Source organism: Zalophus californianus, chromosome 3, assembly GCF_009762305.2.
Source record: "Zalophus californianus isolate mZalCal1 chromosome 3, mZalCal1.pri.v2, whole genome shotgun sequence".
Taxonomy (NCBI): Eukaryota; Metazoa; Chordata; class Mammalia; order Carnivora; family Otariidae; genus Zalophus; species Zalophus californianus.
The window spans coordinates 3,808,572-3,835,806 of record NC_045597.1 but is presented as its reverse complement, the minus strand read 5'-3'; the positions used below and the strand labels follow the sequence as shown (position 1 = coordinate 3,835,806).

Genomic DNA, 27,235 nt, shown 5'->3' with positions numbered 1-27,235 from the left:
CCTGTAAGATGACTGTTACTGTATATTTTCTGTGTTCCTTTCTGGTCTATGTTGCTTTTAGGCTCTCTCTTTGCTTAGAGGACCCCTTTCAAGATTTCTTGTAGGGCTGGTTTTGTGTTTGCAAATTCCTTTAGTTTTTGTTTGTCCTGGAAGCTTTTTATCTCTCCTTCTATTTTCAATGACAGCCTAGCTGGATATAGTATTCTTGGCTGCATATTTTTCTCGTTTAGTGCTCTGAATATATCATGCCAGTCCTTTCTGGCCTGCCAGGTCTCTGTGAGGTCTGTTGCCAATCTAATGTTTCTACCATTGTAGGTTACATATCTCTTCTCCCGAGCTGCTTTCAGGATTTTCTCTTTGTCTCTGAGACTCGTAAGTTTTACTATTAGATGTCGGGGTGTTGACCTATTTTTATTGATATTGAGAGGGGTTCTCTGTGCCTCCTGGATTTTGATGCCTGTTTCCTTCCCCAAATTAGGAAGTTCTCTGTAATTTGCTCCAATATACCTTCTGCCCCTTTCTCTCTGTCTTCTTCTTCTGGGATCCCAATTATTCTAATGTTGTTTCGTCTTATGGTATCGCTTATCTCTCGCATTCTGCCCTCATGATCCTGTAGTTGTTCATCTCTCTTTTTCTCAGCTTCTTTATTTTCCATCATTTGGTCATCTATATCACTGATTCTGTCTTCTGCCTCATTTATCCTAGCAGTTAGTGCCCCCATTTTTGATTGCTCCTCATTAATAGCCTTTTGGATTTCGACTTGGTTAGATTTTAGTTCTTTTATTTCTCCAGAAAGGGTTTCTCTAATAACGTCCATGCTTTTTTCAAGCCCAGCTAATATCTTTAAAATCATGATTCTGAACTCTAGGTCTCACATCGTACTAATGTCCGTATTGAGTAAGTCCCGGCAGTCGGTACTGCCTCTTGGTTTTTTTTTTTTTCCTGAGGTGATTTTTTCCATCTTGTCATTTTGTCCAGAGGAGAATAGATGAATGAGAGAACAAAATGCTAATGGGGTAACAATGTCCCCAGAAAATATACTCTAAACAAATCAGAAAAGATGTGAAACTGGGGGAAAAGAAAGGGAAAGAAAGAAAAAAGAAAAAAAAAGATAAAAACAAACAAAAACAGAACAAAACAAAATAAAACAGAATATGATCAAAAAGATCAGGCTGGTGCATAGATCAGTGCCACACACTAGATTTTGCATGTATTTTGGTCTGTTAGAAGAAAGTGCTCCCCAAAATTTTAAAGAAAGAAAAACTTATATATGTACAAAAATAAGGGTTAATAGGATGAAGGGATGGAATATGACTATAAAGATGAAAATTATAAAAAATTTTATAAAAGGAATTGATAAGTTGTTTGAAAAAAGAAAGAAGAGGATTTAAAAAAAAAGGGGGGAGAGAATGTGATCAGGCAGGAGGCTAGAACAAAGCCATACACTAGAGATTTAGGATATATTTTGATCTGTTAGAAGAAACTGTATCTCAAAATTTTAAAGAGAGAACAACTTAATATATATGCCAAAAATAAGGGTAACTACTATGAAGGGATATAATATGACTCAAAAAATGAAAAATAAAAATGTTTTTTAAAAAAGGGATTGATAAGATGTTGGTTGAAAAAGGGAAAAAGAAAAATTTAAAAAAAAGACAGTTTAAAAAAATAGCTTTGAAAGACTAATGAATCATGGTAAAAAAAACCTTGATTCTATGTGCAGTATTCCCCTAGCGCTGGAGTTCTCCCGTTCTCCTTGATTGGTAAACTTGGTCTTGACTTGCTGGCTGTTCGTGCTGATCTCCTGTTGCCGTGGTTCCCAAATGTCTTTGCCGGAGGCGGAATTGCCCCGCCCTTGTCGGTCCGGGCTAAGCAAGCTGCTCCGGTTTGCTCTCAGGAGCTTTTGTTCCCTGCAAGCTCTCGGTACAGATTTGGAGGATGAGAGTGAAAATGGTGGCCTCCCAATCTCCACCTGGAGGAGCCGAGAACTCGGGGCCCCGCTCCTCAGTGCGCCCCCAGAGAAAAGCAGTCACTCCCGTGTCCCCGGTCTCCGGCCGCACTCCGTGCTCACCCGGCCTGTGACCGAGCGTTTCTATCTCTGGCCCCCGACCCCGTGTGGAGTCTCCAAACCCAGCAGATCCCTGCGGTGCACTCCCACGCCGCATCTCCCGGGGGAGGAAGGGGAGTCTCCCCGGATCTGCCGCTTGTTGGGTCCCTGCTGGAGGAGCAGTGGCCCGACTGGGCCGCAGATCACAGTTTATGGCCACCCCGAGCTGAGAGCCCGCGCCTCGGCTCCGTCTCTGCAGCCGGCTTCCCCGCTCCGATCCCTGGGAGCTCTGGCGCACTCAGGCTCCCCCGGTCTTTCTGTGACCCCGAGGGTCCGGAGACCACACTGTCCCGCGAGGGTTCCACCCCCCGCTTAGCCACTGGAGCGACGTCCCTCCGCGGAGCCGACTTCTAAAAGGTCCGATTTTGTGCCCCGCGGCTCTATCACTTGCCAGAAGCGGCCGACGGAGGCCCCCTCCCCCGCCGTCTATCCTCCCGAATATCGCCTCGGATTCACTTCTCCACACGTCCTACCTTCCAGAAAGTGGTCGCTTTTCTGTTCAGAGAGTTGCTGCTATTCTTTTCTTCAATCTCCTGTTGAGTTCGTAGGTGTTCAGAATGGTTTGATCCCTATTCAGCTGAATTCCTGAGACCAGACGAAATCCAGGGTCTCCTACTCCTCCGCCATCTTCTGAAATGTATCTATTACTATCATTATTTTAATGCTACCATTGCTCAAGACGTGGCCAGGGAGAACCCCTTCAAGCCAGCTCCCACATTCTTTTCAGATTCTCATGATCTTGTTTAGCACTTCCTTATATTCCAAAATGTTCCAGGATTATTTGCTATGCCTCCGAATCAGCCCTGTGCCCAAGAAGCCTAGATTTATTTTAGAGAAGAGTGGTATTAAGAAACACTGAGGCCTGGGGGCTTGATGAGCCCATTTCTACTAGGTTGTCCTTGCTTTGAGGCTCCTTCAGAACTAGACAATTAAAGATATATAGATAATATGTAGGTATATAGCTCTATATTAAAAATCATGAATTTATCTTGATAGCCCTAAATTGGATCCAACACCACAGGGCTCCGTTTTGCCTTCCTGCATTCCATAATTGTTCTTTCCTTCTCTGACACTTCTCCCTAGTTTGTTTATTATGTAGTGACTTTCCTTTATATGCTTTGCTACTAAATATGTTAGTCTGAGCAAGCAAAATAATCTGGGTGTGGAAAAGGTAGAAAAAAGGTTTTGGTGCTGAACAGTGCTAACCAGCTGATGGGTCGGCATGATCCTAAATGATGTGCACGTGACTTCACATTTTAAGCCTGTATAATCCTTGAAGTAGGTATGTCATGGTCATTTTGTAAAAAAAGAAACTAAAGTGTGAGGATTGTGTACATCCAAATGTAGGTAATGTGAGAAAAGTGTCTTATAGAGCCCTAACCACCATATAGAGTTTTCGCTGTGCTATTCCAATTTGTAACCAAAATTTAGTAGAATTTGTATATCCTAACATGTAAAATACATCGGCTTTTTACCTTTGTAGCTGAACAGTTTCGCCTAACAACTGGTACAAGCAAATGCGACAGGGTCCCCCGCCGGTGTTTACATACACACGGAGACTGGTTAGATCCTGGGACCTGTGTTTCTAGGGCGGGAAGTTGCTAGTGGAAACCACAGGTCTACATGACTTCGCCAAGGGCACTGAAGGCCCGTATACCCAAGGACCGGGAAGGTCAGAATTCATCAAGTGCTAGGATTAACGGTGGGGGCAAAGGGAAAGATGGACCTCTCACTTACGTCTTGCACTGAGAATGTCTAGGGCTTATGGCCCTGGAATGAGGAGTGTGTTGAAATCTTATGTACATAACGGTTTGAATGCCACTCACCATATCTCTTTATTTCTTTCCTAGCTAGTGAAAATGTCGTGATCCATCATTTGTTCCAGTCGAAACTATCACAGACGGGATCCCTCATGTCCTCCTATCCTTCTTTTAAGTTCAGAGGACAGAAATCAGCCCTGCTCAGTAAGAAAACGGCAGCTTCTTCAGTTATTGGAGAAAGCAGGAATTATCTAGAACTCAGTAAGGTAGGAGTTTCTCTGATTCTTGTTTGGTTGTTCTTAAGTATGCTTAGTACATTTACTTTTTCTTTTTAAAGTGCAACATTGGGGCGCCTGGCTGGCTCAGTTGTTAAGCGTCTGCCTTCAGCTCAGGTCATGATCCCAGGGTCCTGGGATCGAGCCCCGCATTGGGCTCCCTGCTTGGCGGGAAGCCTGTTTCTCCTCCGCCTCCCACTCCTCAAGCTTGTGTTCCCTCTCTCGCTGTGTCTCTATCTGTTAAATAAATAAATAAAATCTTTAAAAAAAAATAAAGTGCAACATTGGAAACCGATGGAAACAAATTGATATTTTAATTTAAAAAGTGAACGAAAAGGATGCTGCCTGAAGTATAATCATAAGAGAGAGGGGACGGTAGAAGAGCGTCCCGTAGAGTGAAAATTCAATAGCAAATAGGGCATTAGTAATTTTATTGGTTGTCTCTGCAACATCCTGTTTGTGCCTTGTCTCGGTGACTGTCCTTTTGATGAATGGGAACTGCAGGGAATAAAGTTAGCTACCTTATTCTGTTGACAATCACTTCAGAGGTTTTAGGTCTCTAAACTATAAATTGTAGCTTCTCTTAAAGACATTGTGTATGTTGCCGGGGCTGGAGTTATTTTTACTGGATAGTTTGTAGATTTTAAGCTTACTTTTGTATTATACTAGTTTTAATGTGTACATGTCCGACACAACGTGTGGTTATACTTTAAAACATAAAGGTTCTTTTTATAAAATAGAACTACAAATTCAGTGGAGTTTTCTCAAACTGATAGGAAATAGGTAGGAAATGTGTTAACGTTAAGGATTCAGTCCCTGACGGTAGTCTGGTTTGCTCCGCTTGCCTCTACCAGAACCATAGAGATGAGAAATATGTTTGGGAAGGTGTCCAGGACAATCAGTTTTAGAAATTCAGTTGTTGTAGATTGTTGGAATGCATTTTAGCTTACCAATTAAAATAAAAGCATAATTAAAATCAGCTCTATTTTGGAAGAGTGGCAAGATGTGTATAACATGTTAGAAATGAGTGAGTGCGTGTGTGCGCGTGTGTGTGTGTGTGTGTGTGTTTAGCCAGTGGACCCTACAATTAGGGATCCTTTGATGCAGTCATTCCTGCACTATCTGATCACAGGAATTCTATCTTACTGCATACACAATGGCATTTTTTACATAAAAAAGACAAAGGGTTACCTTTGTAAGGAAGATCTCTACTCCTGAGGGTCTCGCTGAACCTCCTGGCCCTTCCTTTCTCAATCATCCTGGAAATCAAGAGCAAGAAATCACCACACACCTCTAAACTGTAATTTTTAACCTCAATTATTAAACATTACCAGGCATAGATGCCATTAGTCTTTTCCCTAAAGGACTTCAAAAGGAAGATAATTCACAGTGGTTCCTCCACCCAGAAAGGGAAATTGAGTGTTCAACTTCAAGGGATGGAGATTTATTTATTACGATTATTCCTTAAATGTTTCATTCCTCACTTCCATGCAAACTGCCCTCATCCCTGCTCGTCCACGCCTGGGACTGGGATTCTACCCACTCTTTAACTGAGCGTCACACTTGGCTTTGTGTTTGTAGAAAACCAGTTGATATTGGACCATTTTACATTCCCTTGTCAGTTACAATTGATCATTTCAGCTTGACAGTTCACGTTAATGGAAGGAAATGAACGGTTGCCATGATAGCAACAGCACCATATTGACAATGTTTCATCAGATTTTTTCTCCTATCAAGACCTCTTTATTGTAACATAAATGATTTTGGATCAATAGATATGTTGGTCTAAGTCTGTGTGATTTTGTGAAAGGCAATAGTACATTAGTGGCTGGGGTTCCTTTTAACCCCTGGTGGGATTTAATTAATTATCTTCTGCCCTTTCTTTCTTTCCCCATTGGCTTCATTTCCACTGACTTCTTTTATCTCCACTATCATTTAATCTTTGCTACGTATGACTGTTTTTTTCTTTTAAGAGCTGTATATAATGACTTATCGAAGAAAACACAGACTTTTGCCATTTTTCAGACAGGTAATTTACTAACTCCTCTGAGTGGTTAAAAAAGAAGAAGAGGAAGGGAAAGGAAAAAAAAAGGGAAGAAATTGATTGTGGTTAAACTTAAGGGAATAAACCAGTGATTGTTAGAGCATCAAATCTTTGGAACATAAGCGAGTATCCGTTTGCCTGGCAGTAAGCTACCACTTCCTGAAAAACACAGACAATGGTGATGCAACCAGGCACCAGCGTGAGCTTGTTTCCTGTTAAGCGAGTCGGGCTCTTATTCTCAAAATTCGAATAGAAGCAGGGTGGCAACTTCTGTGTACTTGAAAGGTTGGCAGTAATAGTATTTAACAAGCAGTTTCCCGTTTCCCCACTTTATAGTACCATCCTTGGTACTGATTTTTATAGTCTGCTCTGAATCTGTGTCATCCTGTGAGTCAATTTACATGGATGGGAGGCTGAATTTTTTTCTTCTACATGGAATTTAGGAAAATACTACTAAAATCACTATGTTGTACACCTGAAACTAATGTCAACGATACTTCAATTAAAAATAAATGACTACATACTTACATAAATAAATCTGCTCACCCTTTGTTTGTTTTTATTTTCATTACAGTTATTAAAGAAGAAAGGAACTTCTACATTTCTTCAAAGACTGGAACGGGGAGGTCCAGGCACCATTGCATCGCAACTCAGGGTTAGTGGATTTTTTTGTTTTCCAAACGTTAGATTTTGATTATATCAACTGTAGAGGGCTTACGTGTATTTCTTCCCCATTTTTGACCTCTTGTGTACCTTCAGATAAAGGTAAGCACTCAGCGTGCACACAGACACACACACCACAGAGAATTCATAATAAAAGATATATGGATTAAAGATAAACATTTCTATTGAAAAGCTCTTTATATTTTCAGTCAGTGTTTTCTTTGGAGAATCAGCTGTTTTTTGCTTCTCTCCCTAGAAATCTCTAACGGATATTATTGGAAAACTTCAGAAGCGCACTCCGCACTTTGTTCATTGCATCAAGCCCAATAACTCAAGGCTGCCAGATACTTTTGATAATTTTTATGTGTCTGCTCAGCTGCAATATATTGGGGTCCTGGACATGGTGAAGATCATCCGATATGGATACCCTGTTCGCCTTTCCTTCTCAGATTTCCTGTCAAGGTAAATTCTGCTCTTGAAACATTATGTGCATGCTTAGTGTGGCATTCTGACGATGTGCTAGCAAGGATCTTCTGTTTCGTTCTTTGTTTCAGGCATCGGTTTTATTGTTTATACAGTTGACTCTTTGAACAATGGGGGAGGTTAGGGGCGCCTACCTCCCCCACACACACTTGGAAATCCACATGTAACTTTTGATCCCTCCACAGCTTGACTGCTAATAGCCTACTGTTGACCAGCAGCCTTACTGATAACACAAACAGTGGATTAACACATATTTTGTATGTAATACGTATTATATACTATATTCTTATAATACAGTAAGCCAGAGAAAAGAAAATGTTATTATGAAAATCATAAGGGAGAGAAAATACATTTATAGTGCTACACTATATTTATATAAAACAATCTCCATATAAGTGGACCTGCACAGTTCAAACCTGTCTTGTTCAAGTTTCAAGTATATTCTTCTGAGTAAACGAAATACTCTGGGAAACAATAAAATGCACTGACCAAGCTTTTTGTAAAAGTTACTAAACTTTGATACCTTGGAAACCATTTTCATGTTCCTTTATATGAGTAGATTTCCTTGGATTTAAAGATTTCTAAAATTGTTGCATATAATGTTTACATAAGTTTTTCTATTTAAAAGAACATAGGGGCACCTGGCTGGCTCAATCAGTAGAACATCTGACACTTGATTTTAGCTCAGGTCATGATCTCAGGGTTGTGAGATCAAGCATCATGTCGGGCTCCACACTAGGCATGGAGCCTGCTTAGGATTCCCTGTCTCCCCCTCCCACCTCTAAAAAAAAAAAAAAAAATTCTCCCTCTCCCTCTGCCCCTTCCCCCCTCAAAAAAATAAATAAATAAAAATAAAAGAACGTATATATGTGATTATTTTCTCCCTTATGTCTATGAACAAAATATTTTTTTTAGATCAGGGAAACTACTCTCATTGGCCAAATCCAGCCTACCGCCTATTTTTGTAAATAAAGTTTTATCGCAACACAGGCACTGGTGAAAATAATAACAGTGTCTGTTCTTAGGCTATTACAAAATAATAGGGAAGTAAGCAAAAAAAAAAGAAAGGAAATAAAAAAGTATTTAGTAATCCTGTATAAAAGAAGGTGAAGTTTTAAAATAATATTGATATAAAATATTATCAATATTACAAGAATAAAATCTAGCATTTATGGTTAAAACTAACTGTACACCTAGTACGGAAAATCTATATGACAAACCATTCATTTAAGAAAAGAGATTTAACACTTGGTTGACCAGAAGTTCCACTTGAGCCACTAGCCTGAGGAAGCAGCTAACTGAAAACAACTGTTGTCTGAATTGCCCTGTTCCCCCAGCAGAAGGTGGTGAGCGTGGCTATGTGCACACGTGTGTATCTATATTATATATCACAATGATTAGAAAATGCTTTTTACCTTTGTTTTTTGGTATTTTTCCGAGTCTACTTTGACATATATACTCAACCAGGACTTAACCTGTAGGAAAACAGTATATGAGATGAATGTCTTTTAAAATTAAGTACAGCATTTCACATATACGCATCTCTTGCTCTATCATGACCTCTAGGCAGGGACCGGGTCTTACTCAGTAACAATGCTTGTGCACTGTAAGTGTTTAATCAGTGCTTTCAGAATGAACCTGGCCTTGCAGATTATTCATCAATTTAAAGCAATATTTCTACATAACAGAGACCAGAGCCATGGTTTGTTTAAAAGAGTAGTGGGGATGGGAAATGATACTTTTTGGTAAATCTTTGTATTTCTTTCACCAGCCCCTTACTTAAAAGGAAAAAGGAGATATGATTTCTACTTATCCTTATTTGTAGTGGCATATCAACAGAGATGGAATTATTAATTTATTTCAGTGGAAATTTGCCACCATATTTTTTTTTTTAGGTAGGCTCCATGCCCAGCATGGGGCCCAGTGTAGGGCTTGAACTCACCACCCTGAGATTAAGACCTGAGCTGAAATCAAGGGTTGGAGTCTTAACTGACTGAGCCACCCAGGCATCTTGCCACCATCTTCCTTAAATGAAGGATGCCAGTCTAGGCTATTGTCACAAAAAACACTGATCCATAGAGAGATGATCAGTTTCTATAGAACTTGAATAAAATATAATTCACATACTGTCACATCAGGAAGTAACATAATTTTGTCTTTGGTATAGTTGACACACAGTGTTACCTAAGTTTCAGGTGTACAACATAGTGATTCTCCTATAATTTAATATTTATTTAGAAAGCTCATCAGAACTTTGACATTGCCTCAGGCAATCAAGCGTCATTATATAAACAAAGATTAGAGGTACAATATAATAGAAAATTTTGCTTGCCAAAATCAGATAACCGAATGTATTGTTCCTATGTGAAATATTGATTTTCCCTTCCTATCACCTTGTCTTGTTAGGGAATAAAACCCTTTGGAAAGAAATTACTTTGTTTAGTACACAAAAAGGAATATGATTGCCACAGGCGTATCTGACAAAGAAAAAGATGTCCCATTTTGAAGCAAGCACCTACTTATTTGAACAGCGTTTATTGTTCCTGAAATCCAGCAGGACACTAAACAGGGATAATGACATTCCTGTGGAATCTATAGGTGGATGTGATGATATTGCAAATTTGCTTTGTGGTCTTTTGACTTTAATAACTGTCGATCACTCTGAGTCTTCTTAATTGAAACTGGAGAATCGCATTAGTCTAGCGGATCCAATTTTGATTAAATGGAGAGGTACACTTGCTGAGTGTTTGCCTAATAGCATCAGGAGCTTCCCAGTGGGATGATAAAGATGTAAGGTCCTGTCTCCCATGACAAGAGACTCCACAAGTTTGGATATAGGAGAAAAAGAAAAGGAGCATCATGATCCATAACTGGATTTCCTGTTGCTATGAACTAAATCGTACGTCCCCGCAAACTCATAGTTCAGTTGAAGCCCTAACCCCCACTGTAACTGTACTTGGAGATGGGGCTTTTGGGAGGGCATCCTTGTGGAATGAGCTCATAAGCATGGAGCCCCAATCCAATAGCATTAGTGTCCTTATGAGAAGAGTCATCAGAGAGCATGCACTCTCTCTGGGCTATACGAGGACACAGTGAGAAGGCAGCTGTCTGCAAGGCAGGAGGAACCTCTGTAGAAACAGAAGTGGCCGGCACCTTGATCTGGGACTTCCCGGACTCCAGAACTGTGAGGAAATAAACTTCTGTTGTTAAGCTGCCCCGTCTGTGGTATTTTGTTGGTAGTCGCAGCTGGTGGGGATACCTGTGTTTGTAGGATATGTTTCTCTGGTGTCCATGGGTAGCAGAGCTGGACGAATTATGTTGGGAAGTCTCTGGCGCTTGTTCTCGTTATAAAATACTCTTGTGTCAGTGGAAGGAAATGGAGTTTAGGGGCGTATATCCTGTGGTTTCAAAAACTCTCTCATCCTTCTTACCTTTGTACCCATTGACTCAGGAGTATTTACTTAATCTTGAAAAGATTCATTCACTCAGGCATGCTCCTTTGGACAATCTTTCGTAGAATCCCAAAGTGCTTGGTGTCTCTTTCTAGGCTTCAGAAAGGGCTTGTGCAAGACACTTGTTATATGCTCCCTGGAAATAGCCCTTCATGTGCCAGTCTCAACCACTAGACCAAGAGGTTAGCAGATTACAGCCCGTGGGCCAGGTCTGGCCTGTCACCTACTTTTTCATATGGCCTGAGAGCTAAAAATGTCTTTTGCATTTTTAAATTGTTGTATTTTAAATGGTTACATACGTACAATATTTAGCTTCCTCAGTCTTGTCTCTTGGCATACAAAAGCCTAAAACTACTCCCTGACCCCTTCCAGAACATATTTGCTGCCCCGCATGAGGTCATAGGCTGCTTGGATGAGGGACAGGTGTCACTGCATTCCTGGACTCCAGCAGAATGCCAGTCACCCTTTGTGCTTCTCCAGCCAACTCAGTGACACTGAATGGAATGGATCTCATATGCTTTTCTGTCTCAATAACTTTCCCTAATGTTGGTCTGGTTTTTCAGTGTGTGAGATTTTTCAGAGAGCACTGTAAATGACAACCCTCAGCAGTAGATTCTTGGAAGATAAAACCCCACGTCAGTGGCTCACAATAACAAAACTTTACTTCTCTCTTGCACTCATTTCTGTGATTTAGAAGTAGTACAGCTAAGCTCAGCCCACCTCTGATCTGGGCCTCTTTCTTCATGGTGGGCACCAGGAAAAGCCGAGATGTGGGACATGTCCTTTCTGTGTCATAGGGAGAGGAGAAATGGCCGGGATGCGTGTTGCAATGTCTGCTGAGCTGTGGCATTTTTCACTTGCTTATATTCCATTGGTTAAAGGCAATCCCTTGGCCAAAACCAACATGAATAGGGTGGAGAAATGTCCTATTCCTAGGAGATACTAGACAACATGTAACAAACTCAGTTCATCTGTTGCTGTGTATCAGACACCCCAAAACTTCATGGCATAAAACAACATTGTATTATTTCTCCTAGTTCTGTGGGTTACCTGGGCTCAGTTGGGCAACTCTTGCTTGGGGTCTTTCCAAAAGAGCCATATAGCAGAAGATGGCGGCGTTGGCTGGGCTGGACGTATACGATGGCGTCTTCACTAATGTGCCTTGGTGTTCTTCCAGCAAAACAGTCTGGAACTCTTCCCTGGCAGCTCCCAGTTCCTGGGGCAAGAAGGGAACCTTGCAGTCCTCCTTGAAGCTGGGCCTGGAACTAGCCCGTCATCTCTGCCCTTGTATTTTCTTTGGCCAAATAGTTGCAGACCAACCCAGGTCTATCCCCTGGAAGAAGCAGTGGGTGGTAGCCAATGCCAGAACCAGCTACCATATCCCCTTGAAGGGAGAACATGCAAGTAATTGGGAACAGTAGGAAGACTCCTCCATAGCCATGCCCCTTTGTAAGAATTGCTATTATTTCATCTCTTCCCAGTAAGTATATGGGAGTTCAATGTGTTGAATAATATAATACCATCATGGTTTTGTGTTTTTTTCCAGTTCTAGAATTGAGGGAAGAATAATATGAGGTAATGCTAGGAAGATTGTTTGGCTGTTTTTTTTTTTTTAAGATTTTATTTATTTGAGAGAGAGAGAGAGCACGAGCAGGGGAAGCAGCAGAGGGAGAGGGAGAAGCAGGCTCCCCGCTGAGCATGGAGCCTAATGCAGGGCTCGATCCCAGGACCCTGAGATCATGACCTGAGCCGAAGGCAGACGCTTAAGTGACTGAGCCACCCAGGTGCCTCCCCTAGGGGAATTGTTTTGAGAACTCCTTCAAGGTATGGTACCATGCCTTTTACCTTATAAGGTGTGGTACCATCATTCTCCAGTGGCTCGTGACATTGTAACAAACACCACTTCTCAGTGGAGCCAGCAGATGCCAGTTCTCACCCCTGTGAGTCTCTCCTTCCTCAGAGCACGAGCCTCTCACTTTTTATCTTCTTCTGGATGCAGCAGGGAAATCTTTTGGAATCTACCTCTGGATGCTGGGTCGCAAGCTTCTGGAGCTCATGCCCCCCGGTTCATCTATGGACTTACGGTTGGCAGGGGAGAGTAGGGTAGCATCACTCCGGGGTTGACCCTTTGGGGAGGCGACCTTATTTGGAAAAGATAGAAGGATTTGTGGGTGAGAAGCACCCCCAGGGGCTGGTATCATGCTTGGTGTGGTGAGGGAGCATGATCTGTCCTCTGAGATTGTCACTGGATGGGATCCCTCTTAGAAACAGTCTGAATCGTTGAGCTTGTTCCAGCGACACAGTGGTGGCTGAGAGGCCAGGCTATGAAAGCACACGGCCATCATACTAAATCGGATGCAGGGGGATGCACGCAAGGAGCCGCGCTTCGGTTTCTCAGACTCCGCGGGCGGGTGGCGGCCGTTGGGTGAAGCAGCATCGCCAGAGCGGGAGGTCTGAGCTGGAATCTTCTAAACGTTTTCCTTGTTCCAGGAAAGTGCTTCCAGTACTGTCAATGTGTCTTTAATAGAAACGTGAATTAATAGGTCCGGGAGCTATTGAATGTCCTAAAAGCTTTAATTGGCCAAAGGTCTGTTTTCTTCAGGGTGGTTTTGCCAAGGCTTCCCATGTTCTCCCTGCTGAAACTGACCCGCCCGGTTGGCTTCATGAAGTTTGGGAGGAGAGGACCGGTTACTTTTCAGTGAAATGTGCAATAGGAAAGCGAAGCGTCAGGCACATGGTTCTAGAAGCCATTTCAACTGAGACATCTTTATTGGGAACCTGTTATGGTGCTCAGTGGGTTGTGAATCATCATTTCCCCTATAATCTACTCAGGGCAAGTGTGAACTTCTTCTCTAAAGGGACAGGTGGTCACCGTCGTGGGCTGTGGGCACGAGGTCACTGCCACAAGCGCTCAGCTCGGCGGGGGACCCCGCACAGCCACGGAGGGTGCGCGGAGGACAGACCCGCGGGAACAGAGGGCAGGTGGTTTGGGCCCCAGAGCAGCTGACCCTTTACGTAGGCCCACCCAACCCCCTTTTCTGGAGGAGTTGGGGAAACATGTCTGTAGGAAGGGCGCAGGGAAGGAAGGGTGACTGATAATGCTTTTGCGCTTCTGAAACCTGCTCAGATCCTCAGTTGTGCCCCCATCTGCTGGCACCCGTCGTCCATTTCTGCCTTATGTGCCCCCCCTTCCTTTCATCAGGTGTTTTACCGAATCAGATGTGGTTACCACGGACATCCTCCCCGTGTGCACGGATGCCCACTGTGGGTCATGCTCCAGATCGGCACTGTGTGCTCATTATTCTGTTCCTCATAATAACCTTTTCAGACAACCACTCTCATTATGCAGATACGAGTTACCTTGTCCTTACGAGCTGCCAGCTTTGATTTAAATGTGCCTTGAGTGCATTCATCAGCGCTGGGAAGGCTGGGGTGGGGCGCTGTGCTGAGCGCTTCCCGAGTGTCATTCATTCCATCTTCACGTCCCTGAGGACTTGGTTACAGTGGCATTCCTGTTTGCTAGCAGAGAGAACTCAGGTCCCCATGGAGTTCGGTACCGGCTCAACCTCTTGTCCCTGAGGGTGTCTTTAACCAACCCACGATGCTGGCGCTGTGCTGACGTTGGCCCTGTTCCCACGTCCTTTGCATCGCACGTCCCCTTCCTGCTGGATTGTCACTAGCCGAGGTGCAGGACCTCCAGAGCAGCACCGTGACCTCAGTGGGGAAAATAAATCCCAGGACATGTCTCACATTCAGCCCTGGGCCCTGCACTCTGGATTTCCTTTGCTCTGCTTCCTGAAAAACAACCCAGCTAGTTTCATTGGGTTCCATGGCCACCAGTGTCCCTGTCCTCACCAGCGACCTTGCATGGTCATATAGCAGCAACGGGGCGCTGGATGATGGAGTGTGGATGGATGAATCATGACTTCTGGAAAATGAGTTCCAAGCGAGTAAGAGAAGTGATCCTTGCAGATGGAGAACTGCATGATTTCATTTAAAATAACAAAAAAGTGAACACGAAAGTGTTTTACAACTTTCTAACAGTACCTTGGAAACAATACCCCACACTGACCGGTCTAAAATAATTTACTAAGTAATTCCACTTGAGTAAGCATCCAATATGAAACCAATGAAATCAGGGTGATTATTGCTGTTCCGGGAAAATAGACAAGAAGCTACAGGAATTCAGTATTTTAACAATTCTATTGTATTTCTAAAACAGTTTTAGAAGAACATTAAAAATTCAGCCCCAGAATTCCAAATCTTATTATTCATTACTTGATTTATCTGGGCTTCCCCACTTTCCTCTACTGATGTATCTTCGTGTTTTTAATTATAAGTTATGTCTGGCAAAACATAATTACAAAATGATCTTGCTTTCAGGGCCAAACCAGCTTTAAATACTTACCCATAAGTTACTTGTTTCATTACTTACAAACTATTTAATTCTGTTTATAGAACAACAGTGGTTTTTAATGTGACCATTAGTATGGGATAGTTTTCATTGATTCTAGCTGAATGATCTCAATAATTCAGGAGTCTACAAAAAACCTTGGGTCGTCATTAGGATCTTTGAAGGGACCTAATCAATAGCATTTTTTTCCTTATTCAGTTTTTGGCCAAAGTGAGAAGGCAAAATGATCAAAATGTCACCTTTCAAAGACACTGCTCAGCGGAAGAGCCAAAAGTGCCTGCTAATAGAGCCAACCCTAACATTGGCCAGCCTGACCCCTCAGTTACAGACAGCATGGACCCAGCTAGACTTTCCCATGAGGGAGGCTGTTCAGGGAAGGCTTGGAGCTTGGAGAGCTGAGGAAAACAACCAACTGTGAACAACAAGCAGGTGGTTTGTTAGCAGCTGAGAATGCTGTGTATTTTTCTCACCAAAATTGCCAATCGGATTAGTCCGCCACTGCACCCTCCCTTACAAAGTGTGCGGCACTAGAGAGGCCAGAGTGTCACCCCACCTTCCTCTCTAAGGAAACAGCTGAAAAGAAGAAGCATCCTTGGTGAATCTCTGTGGTGTTTTGTGTTCTGGGACGGTGGACTCCTCCAGTAAGCCTGTCAACAGCCTTGGGGTATGGCTGGTTCCCTGGGGCGACACCCTGTCCTTCATGAGCACCCCACTACCTCTTTCTGTACCTTCTGGGACCACTGACAAGCAATATAGATTTTGCACCCAAAGATTCTGAAATGGGCCAACAGTGCATTACTTTAATTGATTTCAAGGCTACTCTGTATTCATGGCTATAAGTGCATTTTATTTCCAATTGTAAACCCTGTCTAGACAGAGTGTCCAACTGAGTCTATCAGAGATTCTGCAACCAGAATAAATGAAAATATTAAAATAAAACAAAAGAGCAACTCAGATAATAAAATCCCAGTAGCCTAGATACTCCCCAAATTTGACTATACATTTTCTTCCATTATTAAGTTCCCAGTGAGAAATGAAAGTTCAAAGATTAATATGTCTTGTAAATGAAAGTCCAGAGATACTCACTTCCAAAGGAATTGAAATCCCAAATCTGATTATCTTGCCTTGCTGAGTTAAATGTCCAGAATTCCATATGCATAAGTTAAATTTCTATTTCTGAATCATTCTTTCCAGTTTCTCGCTCAGCTCAGACGAGCTAAAGAGGTTCCAGATATCCTGGCTGAGCTGGGACCCTAGCATGACAGTGTGAGCGACCAGTCACTGTGTTGGTCACAAAACACCACAGACTCATGGCCGAAACAACAGATACTTATTTTCTCCCAGTTTTGGAGACTGAAAGTCCAAGATCAAGATGCCAACAGGGTAGGTGTCTGGTGAGGGCTCTCCCCTTAGACTGCAGACAGCTGCCTTCTCGCCATGAGCTGCCGTTGCCTTTCCAGGAAGTGTGCCCCCAAGAGAATGAGAGAGTGAGGATCAGAGACTGAGAAGCAGACTGAGAGACAGAGCAAGAACGCTCTCTGGTGATAAGAACACAAATCCTATTGAATTAGGACTCCATCCTTGTCGCCTCATGTAACCTGAATTATCTCCTAAAGAAAGACCCTATTGACAAATTCAGTCACCGAATGCTGGGTATCAGGGCTTCAAAATATGCATTCGGGGGGATGGGGCGACAAACATTCAGTCCATCGTAGCAGTCCTGGATGCGAATAATTCAACCTCGCATGTTGTGTTGGCTCAGTGCCGCGTCCTTGATTACCTCCATGTTGAGAGTCTGAGGAGTAAATAGGGGACGTGAGGTTATTCGGGCGCTAACTTCATCATACACACTAAATGTAGAAATCTATCCCTAGTAGTTTTCTCTCTGGAGAGAGCAGGATACCACAGGCAGAATTATTCTAGAATCAAATATTTTTTGTTGCCAATGACCAGGGGACTGTATAGTATATTGACCAAACCAGGACATGTTTTATAATGAAATGGGGAACCCTTAATAATTTTGACAGGAATCCAGGTATAAACTGGGACCGCCCCTGGCAAACCAGGACCTTGGCCACCCTACCCACCCTGCACCCACCTGCTTGTGAGTCTTTGGTGCATTGCCAGGAAACTTTAATCCCTGCCATCCCTAGTAGATACAGGCTCTCTTAAGGAAAACCTTCTGCTCTGTGCACATAATAGGTGACCAGCCAGTATTTGTTGAATGAACTAAGACATGATTTGGTAATGTTTTATTTTCTGTACGGATTTATAATTGAGCTCTACGTTTGGTGGCCAAGATGTAGTATCTTGTATAAGATTCATTAGTGGGCCAAAAGAGTTGTCATTATCTAACCAGCTTAAAATGTTTGCTTTAATTATGCCAAGATATTTCCATTTTAGGACAGCCCTTTAGACTTTAGCATGAGACAGTGATCCCAGGTTTGCCTTCTCCACAGTTTAGTAATATTCTCACCCCCCTCCAAAATACCGTGAGCCCTTCTCTGAAATTTCTAGTCATTTGATAACTATACAACAGTGCCTGGATGCGTACTCCCATACTGGTCTAAGAAATAGCTTCATTTTATGTTTTTTCTCCTCTGTTCTTTGAAATGCTTTGTTAACTAAAGGCAGTTTCTGTGATACCGTGGGGATGGAGGACCAATTTATGCAGTAGAAATGTATTTAGGAATAAAAACACCAAATCACAGTAGACTCTACTGATGATCTATGTTTAGGGGAGACGCTATTTTTAACTAGGTAATTTATAGTTAGAGCTGACCCACTTTGTGGTCTTTCTACAATATGCTCACTTGAACCCTCTACTATAACTATATTGTTGTAAGACCCTATTACAAAGCTTGAAAACTTACTTTTATGGCAGTTTAATAGGTAAATATTTATATTATATGAAATAAAGAGTTCTACATTTAGCAGAATGTATTCAACTGCAGAACAAAAGCAATTTGTCTTATTGTTAGGAAATCCATAGTTTTAAAAAAATCATAGTTTTTAAAAATATGGTGATGATAACATATTTTTAAACTTCAATATTCTTACAAATCTCTCCATTTATGACCAAAAAAAATCCCAACATATTTCTGTATAGGGCCTCAGCTACTTTCTCCACAGCTGGAGAAATGGGATAACTGATATTAGGAAGGAATTTATATTCAAAACAATGAAATCTGCAGAAAAAATGAATCCTGCAGAGTGACCTGAAAATTGTCAATGCACACAGTGAGGGGCTCCAGAGGAAAATATTTTAATAGGAATTATCTGAACTATCTCAACTGACAGATGGTTGGAGATAGGGGCAATGCGACTTTTTTTTCAGTTCTGATCATCATGACACAAAAAAATCAGAGTCCTATTCAGGAAGTAGAATACCAAATGCGGCGTTCATCATATTCATGCCCTCCCTTTTTTGAAGAAACTTCTTTTAGGTCTCTACAAAGCTAAGAAATGGAAAGCATCATTTATACATTATATTTAGTAAAGAAGTAATTATTTAACAAGACAGGAAAACAAGAAAGTTGTATCTATACATTTTGCATTAGAGATACGTGCATCATTTCAAGACTGACTTTTATAGAACTATCAGGAAAAAAGCTTTTTTTTTAGAGAGAGAGCATGCATGAGCAGTGCGGGAGGGGCACAAGGAGGGAGAGAGAAAGAATTTTAAGCAGATTCCACGCCCAGCATGGAGCCCAATGCAGGGCTCAGTCTGACAATCCTGAGATCATGACCTGAGCTGAAACCAAGAGTCAGATGCTTAACCGACTGACTGAGCCACCCAGGCGCCCAGGAAAACACTTTCTAAAAGGAATCATTACATGGGCTATTAAAAACTCTACTGGTCCTGTCCCAGCAGAAGGTGTATTTGGAGCAAGTGTAGATACAGGATAATCTGTTTTCTATGCCCAGTACACCCCAGTGTCAAGACCAACATGAATGCCATAATCATCTTCCCACACCAGAATTAAACAGTTCAGCACTGCTTAATTAGATACTTTTAGATGTTGACTTCCAATTCTTTATTATGCTTTGACCATTACTCCAAATGAAGCAAACGGCATTCTGATACAGGACGCACATTGTCCCTAGCCCCAATCCAGTGCCCTTATATGATGGTTGATTGACGGTCTGTGTTCCAGTCAGGTTTCCTGCGTCACGGGCACCCTAGCTTCACAGTACAGGTTGGATCCTCTTAATGATTACTCTCTTGATGCAAGGCCACTGGGGACAGTTAGTTTCAACAGGCCATGCTATAATGTACCTTAGAAATGTGGTATTAAAGGCATTTTTCCCATTCTGGCTCTTTATTATAGGAATAGGAGCATTTGGAATAAAGAAAGTTTTCTCTTCCCATTATACCATAATATAGCTTGCAGTCTTATCTAGATACAACCTTAGTGATACATACCAGTCTCTTATTTTAGAGTGTGTCCCCAGCACCTAACACAGGGCCTGATACAAGGTTGGCAACTAATAATCGTGTTGCTATTCTTGAAATAATTAACAAAATATTCAGGCTATCAGTGGGAATTTTCCAGGGAATGCTCATACTCCTTGCATCTCTGTTACTGTTTGTAAAACTTGTTATTAAACACTCAGTGCGTGTGTGGGCATGTGCGTACACACACACACACACACACACACACACACACACACACACACAAACTGCAAGCGTTCTTCAGATCAAATTCTTTAAATCAGTGCCTCTCAACTATGCTGGCTAAGTAGACTCACTAAGTTTTAAAAAAAATTATGGGGCGCCTGGGTGGCTCAGATGGTTAAGCGTCTGCCTTCAGCTCAGGTCATGATCCCAGGGTCCTGGGATCGAGTCCCGCATCGGGCTCCCTGCTCCTTGGGAGCCTGCTTCTCCCTCTGCTTCTCTCTCTCTCTCTCTGTCTCTCATGAATAAATAAATAAAAAAAATCTTTAAAAAAAATTTATGGATAGCTGGGTTGGGGCCTAGGCAGCAGGGTAGGTTACCTGGTAAGATACAGGATACCCAGTTAAATTAAAATTTCAGACAAACAACAAATGTTGAAAACTGACAAAAATGATGACCTCCAAAGGATGCCATGACATTGCTGGGGTCACAGTTTTAAACACTGCTCTCTCTCTTTCCTCCCCTTTTCTTCTTTCTGTGCTCTTGACTCCCTTTCCTTCCAGATAGTTCCAGATCGTCTCCTAAGTATAAGGGATTCTTAGCTGAACTAGCTAATTGAGGGTTTTTGCAATTCTTGTAGATTAGTGTATTCACATCCATTATTTGTCTAAGATAGGCTTCCATTTTCTATTTGTTTTACATTAATGATTGCTAAATATTGAGCAGGAATATTGGGTAAAAGAATGGGACATCTTTATATCATACAATGGTGTCTAAATGTGGTGATCTCTACTCAAATTATTCAAAAATACTAAGAAAAAATTAAATTATTTCATTCATTCATTTAACCTGTGTCCTATCATTCCAAGATAAGGGGTTTCTACTTTAGCCTAAAGAAAAGTATGGAGATAATATTTTCTTATACAGATGTATATTTCCATTTACTTTCAACACAACTCCAGGCATATATAGAAACGTGGTCATTGAGGATGTGAATAGGTCGTTAAGACTCTCAGTACCTGACTAAACTCTATTATGACCAAATTACACAGGAAAAGCTACACACATGAAAAAATAACACGTTTTTTCTACCCTTCAGTATATCCTATTAAGAATAATCCTTTCCATTAAATACACTTAGACATCAAAAACACAACACCAAATACCAGTGCCTGACATTTCATAGCTTTGCTGCTGACCGGACACCGTCAGAACATGTGTTATGCGCTCTTATCTCCCCCAGCGGTCACAGGACCTACATGTGCTTTTCATCAGCATCTCAGACTAGTCACTTCCTGTGAATCCATCTTCCTTGCCGTTCTCAGTACTGGTGCAAACACTCCTCTGTGTTTACTTACCATGCAAACTGAACGTCAGAAGGAACAAGGACTTGGGTTTCTATTGTAGGCATCCAGAACAGATTTTTTTGTTAAGTTTCTCTGAATTCTTTTTATGAATGTTTATTTAATTTATTTCTAAAATTTTTAACAGTTTTAATAAAATAGAATTGACATGCAATAAACTGCATCTGTTTTTTGGTTTAAAAAAAAATGACAAGTTTTGATAGAAACCTACATCCTAGAAACCGTTCCACAAATCATGATGGTGCACATACCTGTCATCCCACTGGAGAGTCCCTGTACCCCTTGGTATGCCCACCTTCTCACCCACCCCTTCTTCTCCATCCCCTAACAAGCATTGGTATGCTTTTGTTCATGATAAATTAGTTTCATTTTCTGAAATGCCATACAAATGAAATAATCAAGTATGTACTTTTTTTGTCTGGCTTTTTTCACTCAGCACAGTAATATTGACATTCAGACGTAGAGTTGTATGTATCAGGAGTTCACAAAGTCTTATTCCTTTTGTATGCTACTCATGTGTTGACAGATCATTAATTGTCCCCAGCATTTGGTGATTACAAGTGGAGCCACTATCACCATTCATGTACAAGTCTTCATATGGACATGGTTTCATTTTGGGGGTGGAGTTATGGGTAAAAATAGAGTGGAATGGCTGAGACATATGGCTAGTATACATTTCACTTAAAAAAAAAAAACAAAAAAAACCTGCCAAACTGTTTTCCAAAGTGGGCATACCATTCTGTATTCCCACCCGTAGGGTATGAGAGCTCAGTTATTCACATCATCTTCAACCCTTGCTTGGATCAGCCATCTTGCTTTTGGCGTTCCAATGGTTGTGTGCTAGTATCTCATTGGGATTTTACCTTGCTTTTTTCTGATGACTAATGATGTTGAGCATCTTTCCATGGGCTTATCCATATATCTTCTTTGGTGAACTTCCTATTCACATATCTTGCCTAACTTTTCATCAGGTTTATTATTTTTTAGAGTTCTTTGTAGATTCTGGAGATACATATGAATTAAATATTTCATTGGCAAACATTTTCCCCAAGACCATGGCCTATCCTCTACGTTGTGGAAAAGATTGCATAGAATTGGTGTTAATTTTTCTTTCAATATTTGTTAGAATTCGCTTAGTGACACCATTTGGGAGATTTCTTATTCGGAGGGATTTTAAGTATAAATCCAATTTCTTTAATAGTTCTAGGGATATTCATGTTACCTATTTTATCTTGGTTGGATTTTAGTAATTTGTGGTTTTTGAGAATTGCTCTATTTCATCCAAATTGAGACATTTATCTATATGGGGTTGTTTATATCTTTCTCTTATTATCCTTTTAATATCTTCAGGGTCAGTGCCAACATCCTTTCTTTGCTTCTGATACCGATAATTGTGTCTTCTGTTTTCTTTTTCTTTTCTTTACCAGTCTAGGGTTTTATCAGTTTTGTTTATTTATTCAAAGAACCAGCTTTTGATTTTGATTATCTCTGCAGTTTTATGTTCAAATAATTTCATTGATTTCCATTCTTATTTTTATTATGTCTTTCCTTCTGCTTGCTTTAGATTTACTTTGTTTTTCTTTTTCCAGTCGTAAGGTGGAAGTTTAGGTTAACAATAGGAAGCTTTTTTTTTTTTAAAGATTTTTATTTATTTGAGAGAGAGAATGAGAGAGAGAGAGCATGAGGGGGGGGAGGGTCAGAGGGAGAAGCAGACTCCCCGCTGAGCAGGGAGCCCGATGTGGGACTCGATCCCAGGACTCCAGGATCATGACCCGAGCCGAAGGCAGTTGCCCAACCAACTGAGCCACCCAGGTGCCCCAACAATAGGAAGCTTTTATATCTTCTTTTTTTAAGATTTATTTATTTGACAGAGAGAGCAAGAGAGCACAAGCAGGGGGAATGGCAGAGGGAGAGGGAGAAGCGGGCTCCCTACTGAGCAGGGATATGGGGCTCGATCCCAGGACCCTGAGATCATGGCCTGAGCCGAAGGCAGACACTTAACCGACTAAGCCACTGAGGCGCTCCAGGAAGCCTTTATTTCTTTTCTGATATAGGAAATTAATATAAACTCACCTTTATTTATTTAAACAGCACCTTTGAGCTGATTGTGAGTTTACCATTTTTCCCCAGCATCCCCTGACCTGGAATCCAGGCAACTCTAAACCCAGAAGTCAGTACTGGTGCAAAGAGAAACAGCTCCAGAAGAAACCCTACTTCAGGCTCAAGGGACAGGATCTGAAATTCATAAAGCTCCACATGAAATACACTGGCTTTTATGTTCTCCCTTCTCTCATGCCCCATCCTGAGCAGGCCTGTGGCAGAGGCCCACAGGCACCTACTCCTCTGAGGAAGGGGAGTCTTCTTCCCCAGTCAGAAGAATAGTGGTCCCAAGAGGGTGGGGTGGACCCCTATCTTTCTTGGCACCCTACAGCTCAGCCCCAGATGCAGGTGCACTCCCAGGAGTGCACAGAGAAGGGGGTAAGTAAAGCCCCAGACTTCAGGCTAGAGGACAGGAAAGGGGAGTCCAGGCAACATGAAAGTGCTCATGAGCCTGGGCAGGAGGGGGAGCTCTGGAAAGTGGCACAATAAAGCTTTTTATGAACCATGGCTCATCTCTAAATTATATGTGTATAGGTCATATACTGGTTTCACCTTCCTTTTTTTTCAGTTCATTTTTTTTATTTTTTTATACGTCATATTTTCGAGCACTTTTAACTTCACAGCAAAGCTGATTGGAAGATAAAGAGAGATCCTCCCACATCCCTCCCCCAACACATGCACAGCCTCCCCCACATCAATACCCCCCGGCAGAGTTTTGTTAAATTTCTCTGGATTCTTTTTATGAGTGTAAACATAATTTATTTACACATTTATTGTCACAGTCGATGAACCCGCATTGACACTTCATCATCACGCATCATCCATAGTTTACAATACAGTTCATTGCTGGTGTTATGCGTTCTTGCCTTCATTTCTGAAAGATATTTATATGATGTAAAGTATCGTAGGTTGACATATTTTTTCTGCTAGTATTTTAAAGGTACTACTTCTCTGGGTTGTACTCTTTCCAAGAAGAAATTGGCTGTCATTCTTTGCTCTTCTTTGCAGGATTTGTCTTTTTTCTTCCTGTGTGCTTTTACGATTTTCTCTTTTTTACTGCTTTTGAGTAATTTGAGAATGATGCACTTTGGTGTGGTTTCTTTCTTGTTGCTTGTGTTTCAGGCTCATCAAGCTGCTTCAGTCTCAAGCTGCTTCCTGGACCTATGAGTTTACAGGTTTCATAAAATCTGGAAAATTTCTGTCCATAATTTCATCAAGTATTTTTTCTATCTACCCTTTTATGTCCTCTAATTTAGATGTTACAGTTCCATGTGTGTTAGATATGTGAGGTTGTCCCACAGACTCTCATCACTGATTAGTGCAAATCGTGGACGCTTATCAGTTTTTAGCCTTGTTTCTCTGTTTCATTTTGGATAGTTTCTATTGCTATGTCTTCAGGTTCACTAATCTTTTCTTCTGAGATGCCTAATCCACACTTAATCCAACCCAGTTCATCTTTTGCTTCGAATATTGTAGTTTTCATCTCTAGTTCAGTTTGGATTTTTCAAAAATCCTTTATCTTTAGCATTTTATCTTTCTTTTAGCACCTATTTGTCTACTAACTCCACTATCTGCCATATCTGGGTCAATGTTGATTGATTAATTTTCTTTTTGTTATAGATCAGAGTGTTCTTCTTCTTTGCATGTCTGGTAATTTTTGATTCAATACCAGACATTATGAATTTTACCTTTACAGGTGGTACATATTTTTGTATTTCTGTAAATATTTTTGAGTTTGGTCTAGAAAACAATTAAACCACTTGGAAACAGTTTGTTGTTTTGAGGTTTTGCTCTCATGTTTTGCTAGGTAGAACCAGACCAGTATGTAGTCTAGAGCTCATTGTGTCATAGTAATTATGCAAAATAATTGACTTCTGTATCCAGTGCCCCATAAATTGTGGAATTCTTCACTCTGGGTGACGGGAACAGCCTTGTTTCTTATCTTTGCCCTGGGATGGTATTCTCTCCTCCATTTGGGTAGTTCTTCTCTGGGACCTAGGTAGCTTATTCACACGTGGTAAAAGGATTCTACTAGGGACTTGAGTGGGCTCTGAAGGTCTCAGGAATCCTCACTTGGTGCAGCTCTCTCTTCTCAGACTATCTTCTCTGTGAACTGAAGCTACCTTGGCATCCCTCATCTTCCAGGGCCATCTCCTCAACTCAGGGAGAGCCTTGGGCTTCACTTGGGATCCTTCTTTGGGCCACAGTCTAGAATCTTCCCTCATGAAGTAAACGGGGAGGTCCTTCCAGGGATCACTACCTTCCCTGACTGGTGTTCAGTGCATGCCCTGGAAACCAACGCCTCACATATGTTAAGTTGTTTGAGGATAGAGGGTAAGACCAGTCACTCTTCCCCCATCTTGACTTGAAAGCAGAAATCTGTGAATTTATTTTTATTATTGGTTTCCTACTAGATGGGTACTTTATCTATTAGATTGTTGTTGGGCTATCTTGTGACTACCTATAATCTGTCCTTAAAACAGAGAACTTCCTAAAATGATGGTATTGTTTGAAAACGTGTATTTTTTTAAAGATAATTTTGATAGTTCAGTTAATGGTACACTTTTCTCCTTTGATTATTCAGATTATGTATACTAATTTTTCCTAAACAGACTTGTATTTCTGTATAAAAATTAACATAGAGCAGCTGGTATTTTATAAAATGATGATGCTAGACAAGAGTTTTGGATAGGAAGTGGAGGCGAATACTATATTTGTTTGAATGTGCATGGGATTTTAATTAAGCTAAAATTAAGCACGTTAGAAATTGTCCAGGAAGCTGATGACTTTCATTCTTATTCTTAGGGAATTCATGGGTTGGATGTCTCTATGACCAAAATGGTCAGAAATGCATATTTATGTACAGGATTCTGAACAGGCTTGTGAACATTCTGCCCCCCATCCCATGCCAAAAAATGCTTTGGCTCAAGAGAAAAAGTGCCACCTGCTTTGCCCACAGTAGAATTTCAAGACTTAGCAGGAAATCTCCTATTCTCTTATTGATGATCTACTGGTACTTTATGCAGGTAAACCCTGAGACATCAACAAATTCTTAAGACATTCCAAAAATTAATAAGTAATGAGAATAGGGGGATATGCTTTTTAAAAAAGTACCTTTAACTCAGAAATCTTTACAGTAACCATTACCTGCAAATACTGCTATAACCATTTCTCAGACATGTATAGGAAGAAGGCTCAAAAAAGTAAGATTTAAGCAAATATCTCTGGCCTTCACTCTATTTTATTGCCATTGCATTCCAGTGGTCAGGGAAATTATAGATATAGATGTGGATATAGAGATGTCTCAGTGATCTATCTGTTCCAAAGAAGCACATGTCCTGATGAAGACAGACCCTGAAAGATATGAACTATATGTACGACTCTTACACATTCTCTCAGGATTCTCACACATTATTTATTTATTGAAGCATTTAAAATTAAGAAAAGCAGGAGTCATAAATAAGATCTAACAAAGTAAAATGTTATATTATGCATGTACTTTATTTCCCTCAAAATGTTATTTTATTTCTTGCCCTAAATCTTACCCAAGTGTTCTCTAAAGACCAGAAGCTTGAAAGCTCAAAGACATTGCTATAAAAGTTATTCATTAGATTTAATACTGAGTTCCTGCAGACTACCTGCGGCCATTCTGAGTGTTGGGGATGGAAAGGTGAGAAAGTCTTGCCCACGTCTAGAGCATCTCCCAGTTGAGCTGGAGTCATAGACTCCGGAGTACTGTGGCTTATCGTCAGATCCTGGGAGTAAAGCCTGTTATCTTGCCAGATGGAAGCAATCATAAGGAATTCGTAGAGGAGTCTTGAGTAATGATGAGAAAGTTGTTGAAGGAGATGATGGGGGAAACCTCAGACTTAGAATGAGACCAAGGTTGGGTAAGATGAATATCATTAAAGGGAAGAGGTGGGAAGCATCATAAGGTGTACGGGGAAGACATTGT

General features: G+C 41.2%; 1 protein-coding gene across 1 annotated transcript in view; it reads left to right on the top strand.

Annotated features, from left to right (window-relative positions):
- MYO16 (myosin XVI) overlaps positions 1–27,235 on the top strand; it is a 475,554-nt gene that overhangs the window by 331,394 nt on the left and 116,925 nt on the right. The window contains exons 25-27 of the mRNA XM_027590435.2: positions 3,958–4,133; positions 6,761–6,841; positions 7,106–7,311. Coding sequence (XP_027446236.2) covers positions 3,958–4,133; positions 6,761–6,841; positions 7,106–7,311 — 463 coding nt within the window. The remainder of the gene's footprint in view (positions 1–3,957; positions 4,134–6,760; positions 6,842–7,105; positions 7,312–27,235) is intronic.